Genomic DNA, 27,595 nt, shown 5'->3' on the forward strand with positions numbered 1-27,595 from the left:
TCAGACCTGTCCTCCTGGGGTGAAGATACGGCATGTGGGGCAATCTGACAAACTGTGGTGGTGATGATGATGATGATGATGATGATGATGATGATGATGATGATGATGATTTATTATCATTTTAGTTTTTGGGTCACACCTGGCAGCCCTCAGAGGTTAATCCTGTCTCTGTGCTCAAAAATCACTCCTGGCAGGCTCAGGGGATCAAATGAGATGCTGGGATTTGAACCACAGTCCGTCCTGCATTTGCAGAGTGCAAGGCAAGTGACTTACCTCCAAGGCAAGTGACTTACCCACTGCACTATTTCTCCATTAAAACATACTTTTCGGGGCCGGAGAGATAGCATGGAGGTAAGGCGTTTGCCTTTCATGCAGGAGGTCATCGGTTCGAATCCCGGCATCCCATATGGTCCCCCGTGCCTGCCAGGAGCAATTTCTGAGCCTGGAGCCAGGAATAACCCCTGAGCACTGCCGGGTGTGACCCAAAAACCACAAAAAAAAAAAAAAAAAAAACCATACTTTTCGGGGCTGGGCGGTGGCGCTGGAGGTAAGGTGCCTGCCTTGCCTGTGCTAGCCTAGGACGGACCGCGGTTCGATCCCCCGGCGTCCCATATGGTCCCCCAAGAAGCCAGGAGCAACTTCTGAGTGCATAGCCAGGAGTAACCCCTGAGCGTCACAGGGTGTGGCCCAAAAACCAAAACAAAACAAAACAAAACAAAACTATACTTTTCAAGCCCATCTTTTTTTTTTTCCTTTTTTTTTTTGTCTTTGGTTTTGGTTTTTTGGGGGTCACACCCGGTGGCGCTCAGGGGTTACTCCTAGCTATTGAAGGAACTCACAAAGAGAGACCCTTCCTCAAACCTCAGGAATCGCGGACACCCAAGGAGACTCGGAGACCGACTTGATGCAATCATAGGAGGGTTTATTAGAGCATGAAGTCACACATCAGCATGCTGAGGCCAAACCTCATACTCCAAGCATGAGCAGAGGAGGTTTGACCCCCCTTGAAGGTTTCAACAGGGTTTATATAGAGAAACCTTAACAAGCTTAGGAGGAGGTTACAGACAGCTAGGGCCGTGGCGGGAAAGAGGTATTTGCTTATCGCTGGGAACACACATGGGGCTGCGACATACCTAGGAGACCCGTGAAGAGGGTCTGCTTATCTTTATGAGGCAGCTATGCCTTGTTCTGTGTGCATGTGGAGGGGTAGTAATTTTCCATCATACAATTTCCTATGAGCAAGCAGGAACAGAAGCTAAAAGCATGATTAACCTAACTGCTAAGAAATCACTTAAACAAAAAGGAATTCCTTCTTTAAGAACAAATGAACTCTCTTAAATCATAATCAGATGGAATGCTAAAGGGAAATTTTTTTTTTTTTTTTGGTTTTTGGGCCACACCCTGTGACGCTCAGGGGTTACTCCTGGCTATGCGCTCAGAAGTTGCTCCTGGCTTCTTGGGGGACCATATGGGGCACCGGGGGATCGAACTGCGGTCCGTCCTAGGCTAGCGCAGGCAAGGCAGGCACCTTACCTCCAGCGCCACCGCCCGGCCCCTAAAGGGAAATTTTTTTTTTTTTTTTTTTTTTTTTTGTGGTTTTTGGGTCACACCCGGCAGTGCTCAGGGGTTATTCCTGGCTCCAGGCTCAGAAATTGCTCCTGGCAGGCACGGGGGACCATATGGGGCGCCGGGATTCGAACCAATGACCTCCTGCATGAAAGGCAAACGCCTTACCTTCATGCTATCTCTCCGGCCCCTAAAGGGAAATTTTTATTCTCACACTATGCACTCAGAAATTGCCCCTGGCAGGCTCAAAGGACCATATGAGTGCAGGGAATTGAACCACCCTCCATCCTGGTTGGCAGCGTGCAAGGCAAACACCCTACCTTGTGCTATCTCTCCGGTCCCCATCTTCTTTCTTTTCTTTCTTTTTTTTTTTTTTTTTTTTTTTTTGTGGTTTTTGGGTCACACTCGGCAGTGCTCAGGGGTTACTCCTGGCTCTATGCTCAGAAATTACTCCTGGCAGGCACAGGGGACCATATGGGACGTTGGGATTCGAACCGATGACCTTCTGCATGAAAGGCAAACGCCTTACCTCCATGCTATCTCTCCGGCCCCTTCTTCTTCTTCTTCTTTTTTTTTTTTTTTAAAGCCAGTCAAATTGAGCAGTGGGCAGGTTATATACCAACTTTTGTGAAACTAACGTTAATAAGTTCTGATAAACCACTGCCCCATCTTATTTCTTGATTAATTAAATGTCCTGTAGGTAAGCATTATATCCTTTTTGGTGTAACAGTGGCCCTGCACTATTCAGAGTTAAGCCGTGGCTCTTTGTCTGCAGATCAAGAAGCATCATTCTTTAATTTCTAGTGAAGAAGATAGTTTTTGTTTTTGTTTTTGTTTTTTTTTTTTTTGGTTTTTGGTTTTTGGGTCACACCCGGCGGTGCTCAGGGGTTACTCCTGGCTGTCTGCTCAGAAATAGCTCCTGGCAGGCACGAGGGACCATATGGGACACCAGGATTCGAACCAACCACCTTTGGTCCTGGATCGGCTGCTTGCAAGGCAAACGCCGCTGTGCTATCTCTCCGGGCCCAAGAAGATAGTTTTTATTGACAAAAACTTAGAAAGACATGAGTGCAAGAGGAGAGAAGGACAGAAATAAATTTTGGGGGGATCACACCCGGCAGCACTATGGGGCTACTCCTGGCTCTATGCTCATAAATCGCCCCCGGCAGGCTCAGGAGACCATATGGGATGCCGGGATTTGAACCACCGACCTTTTCATGCAAGGCAAATACTTTACCTCCATGCTATCTCCCAGGCCTTGGGAAATACATTTTCTTTCTTTCTTTTTTTTTTTTTTTTTGGTTTTGGGTCACACCCAGCAGCACTCAGGGGTTACTCCTGGCTCTACGCTCAGAAGTCTACTACACTAACAAGTACCAGGCACGGGGGACCATATGGGATGCCTGGATTCAAGCAACCATCCAACCATTCAAATGCCTTACCTCCATGCTATCTCTCCAGCCCCGGGAAATACATTTTCAAAAGAGATGACATGCTCCTAAGGACAAGTAAGCAAGCAAAGAGTGACACAGAGACAAACTATATGTTCAGGAGAGAACAGTGGATTGAAGAGCAAGCTGAGAATATCATTCTCACCTGAATGTACAATCCGCAACTGAGGAGCCTGTTGACCAAGAGAAGAACATGTCAGTTCCATATTACAGCAAACTTTGCAGGGAACAGAATTATAAGAATTCTTTTCTGGGCCGGAAGTGGGGTTCAAGCCCCGTCATCCCATATGGTTCTTTGTGCCCACCAGGAATGATTTTGAGTGTGGAACCAGGAGTAAGTCTGGAGCATGGCCTCTCTCACACATCTTGATCAAGCAACCCCAATCTCCTCCTTTCTTTGCCACCCCAAACTCAATCTTCTCATAGGGTCTGTCTCTCGAGTCTCACCTCCCAGAAAATCGGCCACTCAGTGAAATGTACTGCAGCATCTTCCTTCTCCCATAAATTTTCTCTAACATGAAGTCATAGATTTGTCATTGATCCTTTTTTTTTTAATTTTTTATTTTAATTATGACAACAAAGATGCAAAGAAAGAGGAGAGGGTAAAGTTACAGTGGAAGCACAATCACCCATAAACAGAATTCTCGGTAGTCCCATCGATGATATCCCAGCCTTGAACTTTCAGCCAAAGAACATTAAGAAAAACAAAACTGGGCCCGGAGAGATAGCACAGCGGTGTTTGCCTTGCAAGCAGCCGATCCAGGACCAAAGGTGGTTGGTTCGAATCCCGGTGTCCCATATGGTCCCCCGTGCCTGCCAGGAGCTATTTCTGAGCAGACAGCCAGGAGTAACCCCTGAGCACAGCCGGGTGCGGCCCAAAAGCCAAAAAAAAAAAAAAAAGAAAAGAAAAACAAAACTGAACCCATGCACAATACAATTACTTTGTCCCTCAAATCCCCAGTTGTAGTATATACTATTTCTTAGCAGCACACAATATAATCTAAAGACAGTATTAGACTTATGTAACTCCTTAAACATTGAGGGCAAAGTACATTTATCTAGTTCCATGCACATGCTTACTAGTTTAAGTTAACCTCAAAAGTTTTAGTGGGTTGTTTTTCTTAAGGATTGGAGTCAAGGGAACATAGTAAAAAACGGTGTTAGAGTGGCATTTGTTTGCATAGGCCCACCATTGATCCTTTTCTTTCTGATCCACTGTTTGCTGAGATAACAGCCCTCTCTCCCCAGGCCACACCTAGTGGTGTTCAGTGAATCACTACTGACAGGCTTGATGGACCATATGGGATGCCAGGAATAGAATCTGGGTTGGCCACATTCAAGGCAAGTGACCTCCAGCTATACTATAATTCTAGTCCCTTAGAGAGCTATTTTAAAACTGGTACTGTTGGGGCCGGTGAGGTGGCGCTAGAGGTAAGGTGTCTCCCTTGCAAGGGCTAGCCAAGGATCGACCCTGGTTCAATCGCCCGGTGTCCCATATGGTCCCCCCAAGCCAGGGGCAATTTCTGAGTGCTTAGCCAGGAGTAACCCCTGAGCATCAAACGGGTGTGGCCCGAAAAAAAAAAACTGGTATTGTTGGGGCCCGAGAGATAGCATGGAGGTAAAGTGTTTGCCTTGCATGCAGAAGGATAGTAGTTCGAATCCTGACATCCCATATGGTCCCCAGAGCCTGCCAGGAATGATTTCTGAGCCTAGAGCCAGGAGTAACCCCTGAGCACTGCTGGGTGTGACCACCCCAAACAAACAAACTGGTACTGTTTAAGATTTTATGATGAAATGACATTGTTTTGGTAGTATTTGATCCAAGTTTTTTTGGGAGGTGGGTGCTACAGCCAAAGTTGCTCAGGAGTTACTCCTGGCTCTGTTCTCAGAAATTACTTTTTGCAGGCTTGTGGAATCATATGGGATGCCAAGGCTAGAACCCAGGTGTGTACAAGGCCAACACCTTACTTGCTGTGCTATCACTGTGGCCCCAGATCAAAATGATTGTGTGCCACCGAAGCTATAGTATCGCAGTAGGAGACTTGCCTTGTATGTGGCCAACCCAGGTTCTGTTTCCTGCACGCCTGACAATTCCTCAATCCCTGTCAGGAGTAACCTGAGTATCCTAGGGTGTGTTACCCAACATCCCTGCAAAAATCCCCCAAACAAAATTCCTATGCGAATAGTAGTATGAGCAACAATCATAACAATGACAATAATGATATGAAATATATTTAGAAGAATATTAAGATAGTAAGAAACAGAAAAGTTGGAAAATATATCCCAGAACAGGATTACACACACACAGACACACACACAGACACACACAGACACAGACACACACACACACACACACACACACACACACACACACCCTTCCCAACACAGCCTACCTGTGCCACAAGCCATAGTGCTTATGTTATCCAGTGATAAATATCTGCCAAAGTACCCGCGGTATCACAATTTCCTTATTCTCTGTCACCTTTCTTTTGTACTTCAGCGGGAAATGACTCAGACCTGAGTTTCAGGAAGTTTTTAAATTTTAGTCTGTGAACTTGGGCAGCCAATCAGGAGGGCAGTTGCTGCAGGAACTGGTGTCAGCTGGTCAATGAAGAAGTTTTGGTTTCAAATGACTTGAATTCTGGGCCTGAGAGATAACATGGAAGTAAGGCGTTTTGCCTTGCGTGCAGAAGGACGGTGGTTCGAATCCCGGCATCCCATATGGTCCCCCGAGCCTGCCAGGAGCGATTTCTGAGCCTAGAGCCAGGAATAACCCCTGGGGGGTGGGGGGAATGACGTGAAATCTACAGTGTTACTCATTGGGTGTGGGATTACAGGATTGGTCTGTTTCCACCTCACTCAGTCTAGGCCTTGTTACTCATTAGATGGAATGAATGATCTTTGAATTGGCGCCTCGGATTGGTATTGAGGCCGAGTGGTTCCCACCTCCATCTGTGATGAGTCCCTCAAACTGAAAACTCTGAGGTCCAGAAAATTCGCCCCTAGGTTTTTACGGATCTGCTGGGAGCTGGCAGCTTGGAGTTGTGGCTTGCTAGGAACTAAGGGTAACTTGGGGAACTCCTCAAATGCCTTTTCTCGGCGGGGCCGGAGAGATAGCATAGAGGGAAGGTATTTGCCTTACATTCAGAAGGACAGTGGTTCGAATCCCTATGATTCCCCCGTGCCTGCCAGGGGCAATTTTGAGCAGAGCCAGGAGTAACCTCAGAGCACCGCTGGGCACACCCAAAATAAATAAATAAATATAATATATATATAAATAAATAATAAAGCTTTCTCTGTCTACGTGCCTGTGTGTGAGTTATTTTCCAGACCACCATCTGATTCTAAACTCCTGTCTCTCCAGTGTTCTGGTGTTGAAACCAGAGGACTTAATGCCATTATTAAGGACACAGTAACTGATTCCAAATTTCTTTCTAGTGACATCTGAGTTCAGCATCCTTTTCTTTTACTTTGGGCCACATCTGGGGATGCTCAGGGCTTAATCCTGGCTGTGTACTCAGGATTCACTCATGGTGGTTTTTAGGAAACCATATGCCATGCCAGGATAGATCTTCAGTAGGTCGTGTGCAAGGCATTCACCCAGCAACTCCCTATTCCTTATTATTAAAATTCAATTATTTGGGGTGCAGGGGATGGAGCCAAGGGTTTCACATATACAAGGCAATTGCTCTTCCACTTAGCCCCTTGCCTGGGTCCTCTGTCAACCCTCAGTGGAGAAGAGAAACACAGAAATTTACTGTGTGTGTGTGTGTGTGTGTGTGTGTGTGTGTGTGTGTGTTTGGGTCACACCAGGGCTGATTCGGAGTTACTTCTGGCTATACTTAGGGGCCATATAGGATACTGGAGATTGAGCAGGAAGATTCTCATCCATACCTGGTGAAGACACTGTAGTCTGGTCCCTTGTCTTTGTTCAATCATTTTATAGCTTCTGTAAGTTTTCCCTTTGCCTTAAATTTCTTCAGACAGGGGAGGATCAGCTAGAGAGATCGTACAGCAGGTAAGGTTCTTGCCTTGCTCAAAGCTGACCCTGGTTTGATCTTCTGCACCCCCTATAGTGCCCTGAACACCACCAAGTGTGCTTGCTAAGTATACAGAACACAAAATAAGGTCTGAGCACTGCCAGCTTTAGTCCCCCAAAACAAGCCAACAAAAACCAATAATAAATGTGGGTCAGTTTAACCTTAACCTCTATTTAAATAAAATTAAAAGTGGTGATGGAAGTGCATCACTTTTAGAAACAAACTCAGGAAGGGGAGCTGGAGCAATAGCACAGAGATAGGACTTTTGTCTTGCACGAGGTCAACCCAGGATGGACCCCGGTTCGATTCCTGGCATCCCATATGGTGCCCTGAGCCTGCCAGGATCCATTTCTGAGCTCAGAACCAGGAGTAACCTCTGAGTGCTGCAGGGTGTGACCCAAAGACAAAAACCAAACCAAAAAAACCCCTGAGCACCAATGTATGTGGCCCCAACACACACACACACACACACACACACACAAGCACACAAACCCCACCATACACAATAACAAAAAAAGGATATACTAACCAGAGAGTTCATTCAAAGGGCTGAGCACATACTTGGGGTGCAAGAAACCCAAGTTCAACTTCCAGCACTGAATACCCGCCAAAAACCCATCACTCTACTCCCAGCACAGCCAGAAGTGACTCAGAGATAGGGCAGGGGCAGGAGCGGCGGTGCACGCTGTAATGCTCTCTAGTGCTAGCCTAGGACGAATAGCAGTTCGATCCCCAGGTGTCCCATATGGTTCCCCCAAGCCAGGAGAGATTTCTGAGCGCATAGCTAGGACTAACCCCTGAGCTTCACCAGGTGTGGCCCAAAAAAAACAAAACAAATTAAAAAAGTGACTCAGAGAACACAGATGAGAACACAGATAGGAGTATCCCTGAGTAATACAGGAGGGTGCCCCCAAAACCAATACCAAACCAAAAGAAGAAAGAGCTGGAGGAATAGTACAGTGGGTAAGGTGTTTGTTTACCTTGCACATGGCTGATGTGGATTTGATTCTGAGCACCCTATGTGGTCCCCTGAGTACCAGGAGTAATCCCCAAGTAGAGAGCCAGGAATAAGCCATGCATACTACCACGTGTGTCCCCCTACCCCATTTTTACTTTATTCAGTATATTTCTTCTTTGCATGTGCTTGTCCCACCTGAGTGAGAAGTACCTCTGGAATGGCCCCTTATCCTACCTGTTTTCCACTCATGGGGTGGTCCTACTCTTCCCAATAAAGACCTCGGACCAAAGAGACTTCTGATTTCAATTTTTTTAAACACATTCTATTGCACTTAAGTTATAAGAAAATAAAATGTTTTTTTTTTTTTTTTTTTTTTTTTTTGGTTTTTGGGCCACACCCAGCGGTGCTCAGGGGTTACTCCTGGCTGTCTGCTCAGAAATAGCTCCTGGCAGGCACGGGGGACCATATGGGACACCGGGATTCGAACCAACTGCCTTTGGTCCTGGATCGGCTGCTTGCAAGGCAAACGCCGCTGTGCTATCTCTCCGGGCCCAAAATGTCTTTTTTTTTTTTTTTTTTGGGCCACACCCGGTGACGCTCAGGGGTTACTCCTGGCTATGTGCTCAGAAATCGCCCCTGGCTTGGGGAGACCATATGGTATACCAGGGGATCAAACCATGGTCCATCCTAGGATAGAGCTTGCAAGGCAAATGACTTACCTCTAGCTCCATCACTCAGGCCTCTCTTCCGGTCCTTTTTATCCTTTCTTTGTTGATATCTTTTTTTTAGTTTTTGTTTTTTTTTTGTCTTTGGGCCACACCCGGCGGTGCTCAGGGGTTACTCCTGGCTGTCTGCTCAGAAATAGCTCCTGGCAGGCACGGGGGACCATATGGGACACCGGGATTCGAACCAACCACCTTTTGGGCCTGGATCGGCTGCTTGCAAGGCAAACGCCGCTGTGCTATCTCTCTGGGCCCGACACAATCTCTTTAAAGGTCGTTTCCTTCCATCATATCAAGTTGTTACATAACTATAATGAACCAACTTGAATCTGACTGTTTTAAATCAGACTATAAATAAAATAAAATAAACATGAGGAAGAAAGAAAGACGACCTAGGATACAGTATTAAACCACTTTCACAGTTTAGCTTGAATTGTGGCTCTTGGAGAATGAGGCCAACCATTTGATTTTCATTCATTTGTTTGCTCATGATGCCTTTACTACAAAAACAAAATATTCGTTTCTGCTTCGTCAGTTACTCAGAGCAATAAAACTGTAACAGTTGTTTCCCTAATACTGTAAGACACTAAGACTGACCAAGCAACTTTATTTGAATTTTGTGTTTTATATATTTTTATAATATTTTATCAGTTTCTTTCTTTGTTTTATATTTTGTCAGTTTCTTAATTTCTTATGTATGTTCATCCATTCACCACAGCACTCACAAAGAAAAGTTTCTCCACAGAACAGATAGTAAGAGCTCTGTTCCAAGAAATATATTTTAATTTGGGGGGGGGGGTTGGGTCACACAAGGCAGTGCTCAGGGGTTACTCCTAGCTCTATACTCAGAAATTACTCCTGGCAGGCTCAGGGGAACATATGGGATGCCGGGATTCAAACCACTGTCCTGCATGCAAGGCAAATGCCCTACCTCCATTCTATCTCTCCGACTCTGTGTTTTAATTTTTTGCCCAGATAAAAGAAAATAAGCTTTGCACAATTCCTGAACCTGTTTTATCTGGGGTTTTCTTTCTTTCTTTCTTTCTTTCTTTCTTTCTTTCTTTCTTTCTTTCTTTCTTTCTTTCTTCCTTCCTTCCTTCCTTCCTTCCTTACTTCCTTCCTTCCTTACTTACTTCCTTCCTTCCTTCCATACTTCCTTCCTTCCTTCCTTCCTTCCTTCCTTCCTTCCTTCCTTCCTTCCTTCCTTTCTTTTCTTTTCTTTTTTGGCCATACTCAGCTGTGTTCAGGGGTTACTTATAGCTATCTGCTCAGAAATTGCTCCTGGAAGGCATGGGGAAACATATGGGATGCCTGGATTCAAACCATCCTTGTTCCTGGATCAGCCACTTGCAAGGCAAATGCCCTACTGCTGTGCTATCTCTCTGACCCCAAATGGGGTTATCTTGAGAAATAGCATGGCAGTAGGGCATTTGCCTTGCAGGCAGCTAGAGCAAGATAACTGGGAACTAGAGAGATAGTTGAAGGGTTCTGGCTTTTGCTTTGAATGGGGTAAACCTTGTTTGATTCTAAGCACTGCCAACTGTAGTCCAAATCCTCTCCCAAATAAATAAATGAATAGCTACTAAGTTTAATAAAAAATGCTCAAAGGGACCTTACACCCTGAACATTGACATAATGACCTGGCACAGGCCTCAGAAAAAAGGGCATTTTCCATTCACCCCTGAACCAGGGAAGTCATCCATGAAACATCCAGGTTTGTCTATAACATCACCTGGAAGCAATCCTCTACCACGGAAGACCCTACCACTGCTCAGACATCGACCTGCTCAAAAGAGACTTCCCTTAACACTGAGAAGACTTAACAACAATGACCTGCTTACAGGACAGGGCTTCCTGCATTGCCCTTTAATGGTGAGGTGAAACAAGAGGACGCTCCACATCCTGACTTCGATGTAGGATATGCAGATTCCAGGATCTTTAATACAGAAACATGATACCAACAACAGAGACTGTGTGAAAAGTGTGTTGGCACTACGGACAATGTCTTGGATTGGATGATAACTTGCCTGGAGCCTAGAGTTGGTCTTATGCCAGGAAACTTCAGGGGTAGGATCTCTTTGTATTTAGGCCAAGGTTATTCCTTTCCATGCCTCTCATATTTTGGTGGGCCTATGCAAACAACAATTGCCACTCTAACACCGTTTTTACTGTGCTCCTTTGACTCTAATCCTTAAAAAAAACACTTAAAATTTGAGGTTAACTTAAGCTAATACGCATGTACATAGAAATGTAAAAAATACTATGCCTCTAATGTTTAAGGAGTTACGTAAGTTTTATGGCTTTAGATTGCCTTGTGTGCTGTTAAGAAATATTACAATGTGTTACAATCTGGGGACTTGAGGGACAAAGTAATTGTACATGGATTCTGTTTTATTTATCTTAATGTTCTTTGGCTGAAAGTTCAAAGTTAAGGTATCAGCAAGGGGACTTCTTCTGAGAATTATGTTATGGGTGATTGTCCTTCCACTGTAACTTTACCTTGTCCTCTTTCTTTGCATCTTTGTTCTCATAATTCAAAATAAAAAAATTTAAAAAAATGCTAATGAACAACCCAGAATAGGGTTTGATTAAAACAGCAAATAAGCAAACCCAGAACTTTCTTTTAGAGTTCTGGCTCCTGCAATGTGGCCAACCATGTGGCCCATCATTATTTTGGTCTTTCCTACCTCCTGGAAAGAGGCTCCAGCTCTCTATTCTGTACCCCTAGTTCCAGATACAGGGCTAGGATGTAGCTCAGTGGCCAAGCACTGGCCTCATGAGTCCCTGGCATCAGTTTCTGGTACCGGTGGTTTCCTTACCAATTTCATGCATAGTAGGGCATTTGCCTTGCATGTGTCTGACCCAGGACAGACTGAGGTTCGATCCCCAGGCATCCCATACGGTCCCCCCAAGCCAGGAGCGATTTCTGAGCGAATAGCCAGGAGTAACACTTGAGTGTCACCGGGTGTGACCCAAGCCCCCCAATTCTCCCCTCCCCAAAATTCTGAGCTATGTTCCAAACAGTTGCTTTATCTTTTCTTTTTAATTTTTAATGTGATCAAAGTAAATTATAAATCTTTCACAGTAATATCTGAGGCACATGGTGACAATGAGTGAGGGGCATTCCCCCACCAGTGTTGTCCTCCCTCCACCCCTATTCCCAGCATGCATGCCACATCTCCCTCCTTTACCCCCCCTAATGCTAGTGCTACAGTTGCTTTATCTTGACTTTCATAGCTTAGCTTTGCAGTTCTTAGGGAACTGCTTTGGAGATTTAGGTCACTGGCTCTAAATTTGAAGTTCTAGGGAGACTTTAGTTCTTAGATGTGTTTATTCTGTATTTTCATTTCGGTGCCACACTTCTCAGGGTACTTTCCTCAGGTTCATTTTTTTTTGGGGAGGTCACAACTGGCAGCAATTAGGGGTTACTCCTGGCTCTATGCTCAGAAATCGCTCCTGACAGACTCATGGGACCATATAGGATGCCAGGATTTGAACCACCGACCTGCATGCAAGGCAAACAAACACCCTACATGCATGCTATCTCTCCAGCCCCCCTTCTATTTTCTTTATCGTAATTTTAATTTTTGTTTTTGAGTCACATCAGCCAGGCCTAGGGTTTACTCCTGGCTCTGTGTTCATAAATTACTCCTGGTGGCTCAGAAGATCATCTGGGATGCCAGATGTCAAACGGAGGTTGGTCACGTGCAGGGCAAACGCTTTCCCCATTGTAGTATCGCTCAAACCCCAGGTTCTTCTATTTCTTTTTATTTTATGTTTTAGAGGAGAAAGGGGGAGAGAAAGAAGAGGGAGGGAGAGAGAGAAAAGGGGAGAGGGAGAGAGATGGAGGCAGAGGGAGGACAGAGATGAGAGAGAGTGAAATGGAGAGGTATGAGAGGAGAGGGGGAGAATGAGGGAGAGGGAGAGAGAAGAGAAAGGAGGGAGAGGAGAGAGGGGAGAAAGAGGGTGGGAGAGGGAGCGGGGAAAGAGAGTAGAGAGGGGGGAAGAGATGGAGGGAGAGGGGAGAAGGTGAGACAGGAGAGATGGAGAGGTAAAGGAAGAGAGGATAGAGGGCAGAGAGACGGTGAGAGAGGGAAAGGGGAGAGAGAAAAAGAGAAAGTGAGAGAGTAAGAGATTGCTAGATCTAGGCTCTTCTATTTCTGGAAACTTCCACTCTGACTCTGCTCTCAGGAGACCCTGGTGTTGATGGGGGCGGCTGGAAGTATGTAAGTGCTTTCCTTCCCGGAATCTTCCTTTTTTTCGGAAGGGTGGGGGTCACACCTGGCAGCGCTGAGGGGTTACTCCTGGCTCTATGCTCAGAAATCGCTCCTGGCAGACTCAGGGGACCATATGGGATGTCGGGATTCCAACCACTGTCCTTCTGCATGCAAAGCAAATGCCCTACCTCCATGCTATCTCTCCGGCCCCTGTCTTTTAATTTTTTGCCCAGATAAAAGAAAATAAGCTTTGCACACACTCCTGAACCTGTTTTATCTCCCTAACCCTGTGTGCCTTTTTCCACTGTTGATATTGCTTCCAGAACCGAGTTCCCCAATCCCCCTTGAGGTTGGAACCTGAGGCTTCCACTACACCCCCTCCAAATAATAATAATAAACCAAACAAATGAAGAAAAAACCACTGGGCTAGAGAGATAGAACAAAAGTTGAAGCATTTGCTTTGCAAGAACTGATCTGGGTTTGATTCCTGGCACCACATAAGGTCCCCCAAACACCACCAGCAATAATCCATACACAGAGGCAGGAGTAAGCACTATACAGTACCAAGGTGTGGGTTCTTCCTGCAAAGCAAGGTAACTGGGGTTATCTTTTTTTTTTTTCTTTTCTTTTTCTTTTTCTTTTATTTTTTTTGTTTTTTGGGCCACACCCGGCTGTGTTGAGGGGTTACTCCTAGCTATCTACTCAGAAATCGCTCCTGGAAGGCATGGGGAACCATATGGAAGGCTGGGATTCAAACCATCCTTGTTCCTGGGTCAGCCACTTGCAAGGCAAATGCCCTACTGCTGTGCTCTCTCTCTGGCCCCAACTGGGGTTATCTTGAGAAATAGCATAGCAGTAGGGTGTTTGCCTTGCAGACAGCTCATCTAGAGCAAGATAACTGGGAATCAGAGAGATAGTTGAAGGGTTCTGGCTTTTGCTCTGAATGTGATAAACCTTGTTTGATTCTAGGCACAGCCAGTTGGGTCCAAATCCTCTCCCAAATAAATGAATAGCTACTAAGTTTAAAAAAAAATTGCTGGGGCCGGCGCGGTGGTGCTAGAGGTAAGGTGCCTACCTTGTAAGCGTTAGCCTAGGATGGACAGCAGTTTGATCCCCCAGCTTCCCATATGGTCCCTTAAGCCAGGAACGACTTCTGAGCGCATAGCCAGGAGTAACCCCAGAGCATCACCAGGTGTGGCCCAAAAATAAAACAAACAACCAAAAATAATGCTAATGTACTACCCAGAATAGGGTTGGACTAAAACAGCAAATAAGCAAACCCAGAACTTTCTTTTAGAGTTCTAGCTCCTACAATATGGCCAACCTTTTGGTCCATCATTATTTTGGTCTCTCCTACCTCCTGGAAAGAGGCTCCAGCTCTCTATTCTGTACCCCTAGTTCCAGATACATGACTAGGATGTAGCTCAGTGGCCAAGCACTGGCCTCATGAGTCCCTGGCATTAGTTTCTGGCACCCATGGTTTCCCTACCAACTTCGTGCTTGGTAGGGTGTCTGCATTGCATATGGCTGACCCAGGGCAGATCGAGGTTCAATCCCCAGGTGTCCCATATGGTCCACCAAGCAGAAGCTATTTCTGAGCTAATAGCCAGAAGTAACTCTTGAGCTTCACCGGGTGTGACCCAAACCCCCCAATCTCCCCCAAATTCTCAGCTGCTGTTCTAAACAGTTGCTTTATCTTTTTTTTTTAATTTTTATTGTGATCAAAGTGAATTATAAATCTTTCACAGTAATATCTGAGGCACATGGTGTCAATGAGTGAGGGGCATTTCCCCACCAGTGTTGTCCTCCCTCCACCCCTATTCCCAGCATGCATGCCACATCTCCCTCCTTTATCCCCCTAATGCTAGTTCAACAGTTGCTTTATCTTGACTTTCATAGTTTAGCTTTGCAGTTCTTAGGGAATTGCTTTGGAGATTTAGATCACTGGCTCTAAATTTGAGGTTCTAGGGAAACTGGTCCTTAGATGTATTTATTCTGTATTTTGGTTCCGGTGCCACACTCCTCGGGGTACTTTCCTTAGGTTCTTCTATTTTTTTGTTTGGTTTTGTTGTTTTGATTTTTGGGGTCACAACTGGCAGCGCTCAGGGGTTACTCCTGGCTCTATGCTCAGAAATTGTCCCTGGCAAGCACAGGGAACCATATGGGATGCCAGGATTCCAGCCACCGTCCTTCTGCATGCAAGGCAAATGCCCTACCTCCACGCTATCTCTCCAGCCCCTCTTCTACTTTTTTTTTTTATCTTAATTTTAATTTTTTGTTTTTGAGTCACATCAGCCAGGCCCAGGGGTTACTCCTGGCTCTGTGCTCAGAAATTACTCCTGGTGGCTCAGAAGATCATCTGGGATGCCAGATGTCAAACCCAGGTTGGTCACATGCAAGGCAAAAGCTTTCCCCATTGTAGTATTGCTGAAACCCCAGGTTCTTCTATTTCTTTTTATTTTATATTTTAGAGAAGAGAGGGGGAGAGAAAGAAGAGGGCGGGAGAGAAGAGGAAGGGAGAGGGGAAAGGGAAGAGGGAGAGAGATGGAGGCAGAGGGAGGACAGAGATGAGAGTGAATGAAATGGAGAGGTAAGAGAGGGGAGGAGGAGTAGGAGGGAGAGGGAGAGAAGAGAGAGAGGAGGGAGAGGAGAGAGGGGAGAAAGAGAAGGGAGAAAGAGGGAGGGAGAGGGGGGAAGAGAGAGTAGAGGGGGAAGAGATGGAGGGAGAGGAAAAGAAGGTGAGACAGGAGAGATGGAGAGGTAAAGGAAGAGAGGATAGAGGGCAGAGAGACGGTGAGAGAAGGAGAGGGGGAGAGAGCAAAAGAGAAAGAGAAAGTGAGAGATTGCTAGAGCTAGGCTCTTCTATTTCTGGGGACTTCCACTCTGACTCTGCTCTTAGGTGACCCTGGTGGTGATGGGGGCAGCTGTAAGTATGTAAGTGCTTTCCTTCCCGAAATCTTCCCTTTTTTTTGGAAGGGGGGTCACACTTGGCAGCGCTCAGGGGTTACTCCTGGCTCTATGTTCAGAAATCACTCCTGGCAGGCTCAGGGGACCATATGGGATATCGGGATTCGAACCAATGACCTTCTGCATGAAAGGCAAACGCCTTACCTCCATGGTATCTCTCTGGACTCTCCTTCCTTGAATCTTCTGTCCTATGTGAACCTTATGTCTTGAGAGTTGTGGTGGAGAAGAAATACTCTGGACTGGGGAGAGGAGAGAGCACTAAGGGCTGGAGTCCATGTATTATTTATTAGTTTGTTTGTTTGGGTCAAACCCAGTAATGTTCAGGGGCTACTCCTGGCTCTGCATTCAGGAAGTTTGCCTCATAGTACTTTGGGGATCATATGGGATGTGCCTAATCGAATCCAGGTTGGGCTCATGGAAGGCTAGTACCTTACCTTCTGTGCTATATTGCTTCAGTCCACTGTAGCCTATGTTTTATATAATGAACCCCCCAGGCTTGTTTTCCTTTTTTTTGTAATTAATTAACTTTTTATTTTTATTTTCATATTTTTGGTTTTTGGGTTACACCAGCAGCGCTCATATGGGATGGCGGGATTCAAACCACAATCCGTCCTGGGTTGGCTGCATGCAAGGCAAAACACCCTACCATTTTCCATTGTGTTATTTCTCTGGCCCAGATTTCTTTTTTGTTTGTTTGTTTGTTTTTGGGTCACACGTTTTTGTGTGCACTCAGGGATTACTCCTGGCTCTAAGCTCAGAAATCTCTCCCGCCAGGCTCAAGGGACCATATGCGATGCCGGGATTCGAACCACCATCCTTCTGCATACAAGGCAAATGCCCTACCTGTATGCTATCTCTCTGGCCCATTTTCGGTACCATATAGAAGGGCACACACAAGACATGTCTGATAGTATTCTTTCATAAATGCTAAGATTGATGCATTACTAGGCAACTGATAATGATAGAAAAAGTATAATTTATTAGTAAATGAGTCAAAGGATATATATAACAATTACTTTTTTTTAATAATTAAGCAGCTGTGTGATGGTTAATTTTGTCCACTAGGTAGACTGCTGAGCTAAAATCTATTTCTGCTATGTCTGATGGATTTTCTGGAAACCATTAGCAACAGATTCAGTGCATGTAATTAAAAACATCTCTTCAATGAGTTATTCCTGGCTATGTGCTGAGAAATCACTCCTGGCTTGGAGGACCATACGGGATGCTGGGGGAATGAACTACGGTTCATCCTAGGTTATTGAATACAAGGCAAATACCCTACCACTTGAGCCAACACTCTGGCCCCTTCGACCAATTTTTTTAAGCCTTTTTGCTTTTGGCTCATACCCTGTGATACTCAGGGGTTACCCAGGTGATGCTCAGGGGTTACTCCTGGCTCTGCACTCAGAAATTGCCCCTGGCCGGCTCAGAGGACCATATATGATGCCAGGATCGAACCACCCTCAGTCCTGTGTCAGCCCTGTGCAAAGCAAAGCCCTATGGCAGTGCTACTCTCTGCTGTGCTATCTCTCTGGCCCCTTTTAAAAATACTTTTGACTCCTTTCATCCTAAAAGGAAAGAAGACAATGTGAGCAAGAGTGTTTTTTTTTTTCCATTTTATTTATTACTTTATTTAAACACCGTTGTTTACGAAGTTAACATTTTTAAAACACTTTCTGGGGGGTCATGCCCTGTGGTACTCAGGGCTTACTCTTGGCTCTGCACTCAGAAATTACTCCTTTTGGGGCCAGAGAGATAGTCCAATGTGAAGGGCACTTGAATTGCAGGCAGGTTCTAGCTCCAGCATCCCATATGGTCCCAAGCCCATCAGGAGTCATTCCTGAGTGCAGAGCCAGAATAAAGTCTGATCACCACTGGGTTTGGCCCCCCAAAATAACAACAACAACAAAAATAACCCAGCAAAATAAAGGAACTATTTCTGGTGGGATTGGGAGAAACACTTGAGATGCTGGAAATTGAACCCAGGTTGGTCACATGCAAAGCAAGCAACCTACCCACTGTCCTATTGCTCTGTCTCCTATATTCTTTTGTTTGTTTGTTTGTTTGTTTATGTACCACACCCAGTGGCGCTCAGGGATTACTCCTGGCTCTCTGCTCAGAAATCACTCCTGGGGGCCGGAGAGATAGCATGGAGGTAAGGCGTTTGCCTTTCATGCAGAAGGTTGGTGGTTCGAATCCCGGCATCCCATATGGTCCCCTGAGCCTGCCAGGAGCAATTTCTGAGCATAGAGCCAGGAGTAACCCCTGAGCGCTGCTGGGAGTGACCCAAAAACCAGAAAAAAAGAAAGAAAATATTTGGGGCCGGAGAGATAGCATGGAGGTAAGGCGTTTGCTTTTCATGCAAAATGTCATCGGTTCGAATCCCGGCGTCCCATATGGTCCCCCGTGCCTGCCAGGAGCAATTTCTGAGCATGGAGCCAGGAGTAACCCCTGAGCACTGCCGGGTGTGACCCAAAAACCACAAAAAAAACAAAAACAAAAACAAAAATCACTCCTGGCAGGCATTGGGAGACCATATGGAATGACAGGATTCGAACTACCATCCGTCCTGGATAGGCTGCATGCAAAGCAAATGCCCTACCACTGTGCTATCTCTTTGGCCCCAGCTGCTATATTCTTTTTTTTTTTTTTTTTTTTTTTTTGGTTTTTGGGCCACACCTGGTGTTGCTCAGGGGTTACTCCTAGCTGTCTGCTCAGAAATAGCTCCTGGCAGGCACGGGGGACCATATGGGACACTGGGATTCGAACCAACCACCTTTCGTCCTAGATCGGCTGCTTGCAAGGCAAACGCTGCTGTGCTATCTCTCCGGGCGCAGCTGCTATGTTCTTAATGATGTTCTTTTTTTTTTTTTTTCTTCATATCAAAGCATTTTATTGGAGGGAGGCAGTCTTCAGGGAATGTTAAGCTAATGTCCTGGGCAAGCAGGGATTTCTGAGCCATATGGCCGCAGAAATAAAACTTAATGGTGTTCCTGTCATGGTGCCAGTTCTTTGAAACATATATACAATTGCCATAAGTTATATCAACAAAGGTAGGTTGTTTTTTATTTGGTTTTTCTTTTTCTTTTTTTTTTTTTTTGGGTCACACCCGGCAGTGCTCAGGGGTTATTCCTGGCTCCAGGCTCAGAAATTGCTCCTGGCAGGCACGGGGGACCATATGGGGCGCCGGGATTCGAACCGACGGCCTCCTGCATGAAAGGCAAACGCTTTACCTCCATGCTATCTCTCCGGCCCCCTGGTTTTTATTTTTCTTTTGCTCTTTTACGTTTTTCTTTGGGGGCACACCTATGATAGTATGGCCTTTGTCCTGACTCTACTCAGATTCATTCTTCGAAGTGCTCAGGGATCACATGTGGTGCCAGGGATCAAACCAAGGGTGACTCTGTGCAAGGCGAATGTCCTACCCACTGTGCTATCTCTCCAGGTCTTCTAGGAGCTTAGATTTTAAATTTCTTTTTCTTCATAAAATGTTAATTATTTTTATTTAATTATTATTTATTTATATATCACTTACAGAATGTATATATATTTCATATATTTAAATATAATTTATATATATTTATATGATTTATAAAATTATGTTTTGTAATTTAATTATTATTTTGGAGGATTTTTGGGAAGTTGCACCCTATCTGTAAAAGAATACTAGGAGGAATCCTTTGGAAATGACACATTTGAGACACAAAACTAAAAATATTGAGTTGATTCTGCCGTCCACTTGAAATCTTGAAACAGGTGCTCTCTTCGGCAGCTCATATACTAAAATTGAAATCTTGAAACAGAAAGGGAAACCCTGGAGTAAAAACAGAAATGACATTTTTCTTAATACAATTCTTTTTATTTTTATTTATTTATTTATTTATTTATTTATTTATTTACTTATTTATTTATTTATTTATTTATTTTTGGATTTTGGATGACACCCGGCAGTGCTCAGGGGTTACTCCTGACTCTATGCTCAGAAATCACTCCTGGCAGGCTCGGGGGACCATATGGGATGCCGGGATTCAAACCACTGACCTTCTGCATGTAAGGCAAATGCCTTGCTTCCATGCTATCTCTCCAATCCCAATACAGTTATTTTCATGAGGGGCCGGAGTGATAACACAGTTGTAGGGCATTTGCCTTCCAAGCAGCTGATTCAGGATGAACCTTGATTCGATCCCTGGCATGCCATATGTTCTCTGGAGCCAGGAGCGATTTCTGAGAGCATAGCCAGAAGTAACCACTGAGTGTCACTGAGTGTGGCCCAAAAACAAAAACAAAACAAAACAAAAATATTTTTATGACACCTGAACACAGCCATTAGACAATGAGGGGCCTGAGAGATAGCACAGCAGTAGGGCATTTGCCTTGCAAGCTGCGGACCTGGGTGGGACCCAGGTTTGAGTCCCAGCATCCCATATGATCTCGCAAGCCTTCCAGGAGCGATTTTTGGGGGGGGGGGGTGTCACAACCGGCAGTGCTCAGGGGTTACTCCTGGCTCTATGCTCAGAAATCGCTCCTGGCAGGCTCGGGGGACCATATTGGATGTCGGGATTCGAATCACCAACCTTCTGCATGCAAGGCAAACACCTTACCTTTATGCTATCTCTCAGGCCCACGATTTTTTTTTTCTTTTTGGGCCACACACGGTGATGTTCAGGGATTACACCTGGCTATGTACAGAGAAATTGCTCCTGGCTCGGGTGGCCATATGAGACACCGGGGATCGAACCACGGTCCCTCCTGAATCGACCACGTGCAAGGCAAATGCCCTACTGCTGTGTTATCCATCTGGGCCCTCCAGGAACGATTTCTCAGAGCAGAGCCAGGAGTAACCCCTGAGCACATGTTTCCCACCAAAGAAAGACAATGAATGACTTTATGTGAATACAAACGGACTTTGATTTTTTTTTTCTTTTTCTTGGAGGGGGGGGGGAATGACTGTGGGGTCATACCAGCCGGCTCTCAGGGGTTATTCCTGACTCTGTGCTCAGAAATCACTCCTGTAGGCACGGGACCATATGGGATGCCAGGATTTGAACTGCAGTCCATCCTAGATTGGCTGCGTGCAAGGCAAACACCCTTCCACTGTGCTATATCTCCTGCCGGACTTAGATCTTATGTCTGCCTCATTACAAAAAAATTCTGCGTGAGACCAAAACAATAGCACTGCTGGGAAGGCATTGGCCTTTCATGCTGCCAAACAGGTTGAATCCCTGGTATCCCATATGGTTCCTGAGCCTGCCAGAAAATATTCCTGAACACAGAGCCAGGAGTAACCCCTGAGTATTGCCAGGTATGGCCTAAAAACAAAACAAAATAACAACAAAAAAGAGTAAGAATGCAAGTTCTTGGAGATTGTATGTGTGGCAACTACAACGATAATAAAGTCTAGGATCACAAGATCAATAGTGGTTCCATTCTCTCATTCCCATATGGTAGGTCCCCTGAACCTGCCTGGGGTGATTTCTGAGTGCAGAGCCAGGAATAAACCCTCAGTATCGCCGGGTGTGGCCTTCCCCCATAAAAAATCTAGGGTCAGAGAAGCCTCAATAGGCTGAACTTCAGTATGGTATAATCCCCAAAGCACCACCAGGAAGAATCCCTGAGCACTGTACTAGGAGCAGCTCCTAAGTTGGGGTCCAAAACAAAGCACATATATACAAAAATCTCAACAATATAAGATACACGAGGATTGGGGCTGGAGATCTCAACAATATAAGATACACGAGGATTGGGGCTGGAGAGATAGCATGGAGGTAGAGTGTTTGCCTTGCATGTAGAAGGATAGTGGTTCGAATCCTGGCATCCCATATGATCCACCAAGCCTGCCTGTGGGTGTACCTATTTAAGACCCTAGACCCACCCTTTTCTGGGAGGGGTCTTGGGAACCGGATAATAGGTGTAACTTTACCTGCGAGCCCCTCCCATTCCTGGGAGGGGTCTGGGAAATGTTAGATAAGGCGGAACCAAGGGGATTCGGGCCTTTGGCTCTTGGCCCTTTCTGCGCTGCTGGGCGCTCTGAGGAAGATGGCTGAAAGGAGTTTAGATGCAGGGCCAAGAATAACTAGTGCTTAAAAGGTTATGAGATAGGCCACACACATGTGGTGAATAGGGCATGAATAAAGTTAATGCTTCCTGAAGCCTGCCTGTGAGTGAGTCTTGATTACGCCGATCACCTGGGCCTGGAACCCGCCAGCTGGATGGGGGATGAAGCCACGTGGCTGGGGCCTAAGCACAAAGGCCTCCATCCATCGCCATCCAAACCCATCGTTAATTATTTAATTCAACACCTGCCAAGAGCGATTTCTGAGTGTAGAGCCGGGAGGAACCCCTGAGCACTGCCAGGTGTGACCCAAAAACCAAAAAAAAAAAAAAAAAAGATACATGAAGATCTCTCTAATAGCACAGTGAATAGGGCACTTGCTATATCCCTCAGGGCCATTGAGCATGATTCATGCCTGTTCAGAGCCAGGAGTAAGCCCCCAAGCATCGCTCGGATCACAAAACAACAGAAAAATAAATGGACATATATATTCCTGACAGCAGTAAATCTGTTCCCATTTACCCCTTATTTCTCCACAAAGATAACCACCTTGCTCCAAGAATTTTTTTAGATGGGCCAGCTTGTTCAGTAGCTGAATCTGTGGAGGTTGGAACAAGTGGTTTGGACAAGCAGTAGGACATTTGCCTCACAAGTGCTAACCTTGTGGTTCGATTCTCCGGCATCCCATCTGGTCCCTCAAGACAGGAGCGATTTCAGAGTAACCCCTGAGCATCACTGAGTGTGGCACAAAAGGCAAAATAAATAAATAAATAATAAAAATGCTGAGTCTGTGTCTACATAGCAGAGAAATGGTGAGGGAAGTGGAAGTATGCGTCAAAGTTAACAGAAATGAAGTTTACCAGAAGGAAGATTCTGGGCATCAGATTTGTTATGAGGTTACTTACCAGAATCACACAGTGGAGTTCCAGTGCCTAGAGTCCCATAGAGAGAGGTGGGTATCTTGGGCAGTGATGTTCTCCCCCAGGGGGGTAGTTCACAAAATTCCTCCAGCAGTACTCATACTCTAAGGAAACACACCGATTACTTCATTCAATAAATACAACAGACGTTTACTTCCAGAGCCCAACTTGGGACCAGAGAGATGGTACAGTGGGAGAGAATTTGCCTAACTCGCAATTGAGCTGGGTTTTTTTCCAGCATCTATATGGTCTCTTAAACTAAGGGAAGTAACCCTGAACACTGCCAGGTGTTCACTTTCCCCCACAAAAAAAGAGAGAGTATAGTCTACAAATAAGTGGGTTGGCTGGAAAGATAGTACAGTGGGTAAGGTACTTGTTTTTGGGACTGCCAACCAAGGTGCTCAGAAAATAGTCCTGCCAGGCTCAGGGACTGGGATGAGATGCCGAGGATCAAATCCAGGTCTGCAGCGTGAAAGGCAAATGCTCTGCCCACTGTGACATCTCTCTGGCCCCCTCTTCTTTTAATAATTCCTTTATTTTTGGTGCTCTGGTGCTACTCCTAGTCCTGTAATCAGGCATCACTTCTGCTAGTTCTCAGGATACTGTATGCTATGTACGCATCAAACCTAGATTGGCTGCATGCAAATGTGCCTTACTGTCTGCTATTTCTCTGTCTGGTCACTATATGTGTACATCTATATTTATATCTCTCTCTATTAGTTTTGGAGCCACAACTGGCTCTGCTTGGGAATTATTGCACTTTGGCTTTGTATTCAGGAATTACAAATGGTGAGCTAAGAGGACCATTTTGGGTGACAAGGATCAAATCTGGGTCAGCTTCCTACAAGGTAAACATTTTATCCACTCTGCTATGTCTTCAGCCCCCCCCCCCATTGTTTTGGCTAGAGATGGCTAAACACTCCCAGAATGCTCCCCCTACAGTGCTCCCCTAAAATAGCATCTCAACTGAAGATGGTTGAGATCCATCTTATTGACCAAGTGTAGAAAAACCATCAACAGAAGTGGGAGAGATAGTAGAACAGGTAGGGCACTTGCCTAGCTTGTGTCTGACCCCAGTTTGATCCCTGGCGCCATATATGATTCTCCAAGCCAATAGCTTGATGGTTTCTTTGAATTTCTCCAATTAATATGGACTCTTACTTTGGAATGTCCCATTTGGGATCACCAATTCCCTCTCCTGAAATGAAGCCCTCGTCTTACCCTTTACAATCTCATAGAAACCAAATATTCTTTGCTTCTTCCTTTACCTGGCTCAGTCATAACGTTGATGGTCACCCCTCTGTTACTGAGGTCCCAGAGTCCTTGCTGGTTCCATTCTTCTGTGTGCCTATAAAGTCGTGCAACATAAATGACGAGAGTCACGTGGCGGAACTGAGTCAAAAACTTTACAATAGCCTTTGCACATGTCCAGCAGGGACTCCAGGACAGGAACCAGGTGATGGAGCATTGGAGGGAGGGGGTGAAAGGCCACTCTGTTATCAACTTCTCTAGGACGTTGATTTCGGCATGCTGGTTGGTGTTTCTGGCTGTGTGCTTCCAGGTTCTGCCGCTATTCCACTTGATTTCGTGGAGCAGACAGGTCTCTTTAGGGAGTTGTCTGGGGTCAAAGAAATGTTCAAATTCCCAGGGTTCAATTTTTCTCCTGAAATAGAAAAAAACACATCCATGGGCGCTTATTTGCAACCATAGTGGAACTCTGCAAACCACATTATCCCCCTTTTTATCTTCTTATTTTTGGGGAACTGGGGTCAAACTCAGCAGTGCTCAGGATTTACTCCTGGCTCTGAGCTCAGGAATCACTCCTGGTGGACTTGGCAGCCATATGGGATTCCAGGGACTGAATCTGGATCTGTCTCCTGCAAGGCAGTGCCTTCCCCACTGTACTCTTTCTTTTTATTGTTTGTTTCTTTGTTTTTGTTTCTGGTATTTGGTATTTGGGCCTGGTGATGTTCAGGGGTTACTCCTAGCTATGTGCTCAGAAATTGCTCCTGGCTTGGGGGAGCACACTGGACACCGGGGAATCAAAATGTGGTCTGTTCTAGGACAGCCACGAGAAAGGCATATGCCGTACCACTCCAACCCCTACACCTTTTATTTTTTTGGGGGGTCCACACCCGGCCTTGATCAGGGTTTACTCCTGGCCCTGCACTTGAAAGTTGCTCCAGGCAGGTTTGGGGGTCCATATGGGACGCTGGGAATTGAACTGGAGTCTGTCCTGTGTTGGCTGCTTGCAAGGCAAATGCCCTTCCACTGTGCTATGGCTCCATGCCTCCCCCTCTTTTTTTTGGTTTTTGGGCCACACCAGGTGACTCTCAGAGGTCACTCCTGGCTATGCATTGAGAAATCGCTCCTGGCCTGGGGAACCATATGGGAAGCCAGGGGATAGAACCGAGGGCAGTTCTACTTTAGGCAAGCAGTAGGCAAATGCCCTAAGGCCTGCATCACCGCTCCAGTCACTAAGGCCCATTTTTTTGAGCTTTTGCTTCACATCTGATGATGCTCAGGGATTATTCTTGTCTCTGTGCTCAGGAATCACTTTTGTGGGGGTTGGGGACTATATTGGATGCTGGGATCAAATCTAATGAGACTGTTGTAAATTGATACCAGCTATTAACCCCAAAACAAAGGTATTCCCTATCTTCCTCCGTTTTATTTTATTTTTTTTTTATTTTGGACCACACCTATAGATGCTCAGGGGCTACTCTTGGCTATGCACTCAGAAATCTCTCCTGGCTTGGGGAGACCATCTGGGATGCAGGGGGATGGAACTGAAGTCTGACCTAGGTTAGCATGTGCTAACCTCTAGCCTTACCTCTAGCACCATTGCTCCCGCACCATCTTCCTCTTTTTAAACCTAGCCTTTTGATATGCAAAAGCCCACTTGGATCTTTCTACCTTGCCCCATCCTGGTGGATTTTCTTCTGGGAGAATAAAGAGAGAGCAGTTTGGTTTCGGCAGCTCAGTCAGAAATGATAACAGGAGGCAAGTAGCAAACTGACTCCAGGACTCTCTCCTAACTGGCTTGCTTTATTAATCCTTCATTGGTTACCCTTCTTTCCTCAGACCTGTCCTCTTTGGGGTGGAGACACAGCATGTGGGTGATCTGACAAACTGTGGGAATTATTACTATTATTATTATCATCATCATCATCATCATTTTATGTGACCCCCCCAGGACCCATCAGCAGCAGCAGCAGCATTTTATGCGACCCCACCCCCCACCCCTGCCCCCAGGAGACTTGGGAAGTCACTAAGTTATTCATGAGTCACCCAGGATGGTTGGATCAAGAGTCCACTTTAATGAGGGAGAAGCAAGCTTATATATCAGGAGCAAAACAAAGAAGGTAGGGGGTGGTAATTTTCCACAGGAACATTCTGTTTTTCAAAGTTAAAGTTTACAGAGCTATTATCTTTTAACCACAAACTATACATTGTTTTTCAGCTAGGTCCCTTGCAACAGAGTTTCAGATCTAGTCTTAACTCAAGCCTGTTTACACATATCTTTACTGAAGCATATTGTAGTTTATGGTTAAGCCCTTTTCTGTTAGGTCCAGGGGGGAGGAATTGCCTTCAGCTGCAATGTGCAGCTTGTCACATAGACAGTTTTAACACAGGCATCAGAGACTCCATTTTGCTCTCTAACTGAAGGGCCTCCAACAATTTTAGTTTTTGGGTTACACCTGGCGGCCCTCAGAGGTTACTCCTGGCTTTGTGCTCAGAAATTACTCCTGGCAGCCTCAGGGGATCAAATGGGTTTCTGGGATTTGAACCACCAGCCATCCTGGATTCACAGAGTGCAAGGCAAACACCCTACCATGTGCTATCTCTCCAGCCCTGTGGGGATTTATTTTACAGGTTGACTGCAAGGCTTACCCACTGCACAATTTCTCCAGTAAATATATACTTTTTAAAAAAAACTTTGGGGGGGGTCACACCTGACAGTGCTCAGGGGTTACTCCTGGCTCTATGCTCAGAAATCGCTCCTGGCAGGCTCGGAGGACCATATGGGATGCCAGAATTCGAGCCACTGACCTTCTGCATGCAAGGCAACGCCTTACCTCCATGCTATCTCTTCGGCCCCAAATCTATACTTTTCAAGTCCATCTTTTCTCTTTCTTTTTTTTTTGGGGTGGGGGGGAGTCATACCCGGTGGCGCTCCGAGGTTACTCCTGGCTATGCACTCAGAAATTGCCCCTGTCAGGCTCAAAGGACCATATGAATTCAGGGAATTGAACCACCCTCCAGCCTAGGTTGGCAGGGAGCAAGGCAAACACCCTACTGTGTGCTACCTTTCCAGTCCCCCATCTTATTTCTTGACGAATTAAATGTCCTGTAGGTGAGAATTATATCCTTTTTGGTATAACAGGGGCCCTGCACTATTCAGAGTTATGTCTTGGCTCCTTGTCCGCAGATCAAAAAGCATCATATTTTATTTTTTAGTGAAGCGAAATAGTTTTTATTGACGGAAACTTAGAAAGACATGAGTGCAGGAGGGGAGAAGGAGGGAAATACACTTTAAATAGAGAAGACATGCTCCTAAGGACAAGTAAGCAAGCAAAGAGTGACACAGAGACAAACTATATGTTCAGGAGAGAACAGTGGATTGAAGAGCAAACTGAGAATATTCTCACCTGAAAATATAATCCACAGCTGAGGAACCTGTTGACCAAGAGATGAACAT

At 45.5% G+C, this 27,595-nt stretch overlaps 1 protein-coding gene across 1 annotated transcript; it reads right to left on the reverse strand.

The window, feature by feature from the left end:
* Positions 1-27,595, reverse strand: LOC126006974 (C->U-editing enzyme APOBEC-1-like). The gene is given in 5 exon segments (XM_049772509.1): positions 1-14; positions 3,163-3,190; positions 22,879-22,997; positions 24,162-24,556; positions 27,546-27,595. Coding segments are annotated over 5 exon segments (606 nt in total).

Source organism: Suncus etruscus, chromosome 4 (genome assembly GCF_024139225.1).
Source record: "Suncus etruscus isolate mSunEtr1 chromosome 4, mSunEtr1.pri.cur, whole genome shotgun sequence".
NCBI classification, from domain to species: Eukaryota; Metazoa; Chordata; class Mammalia; order Eulipotyphla; family Soricidae; genus Suncus; species Suncus etruscus.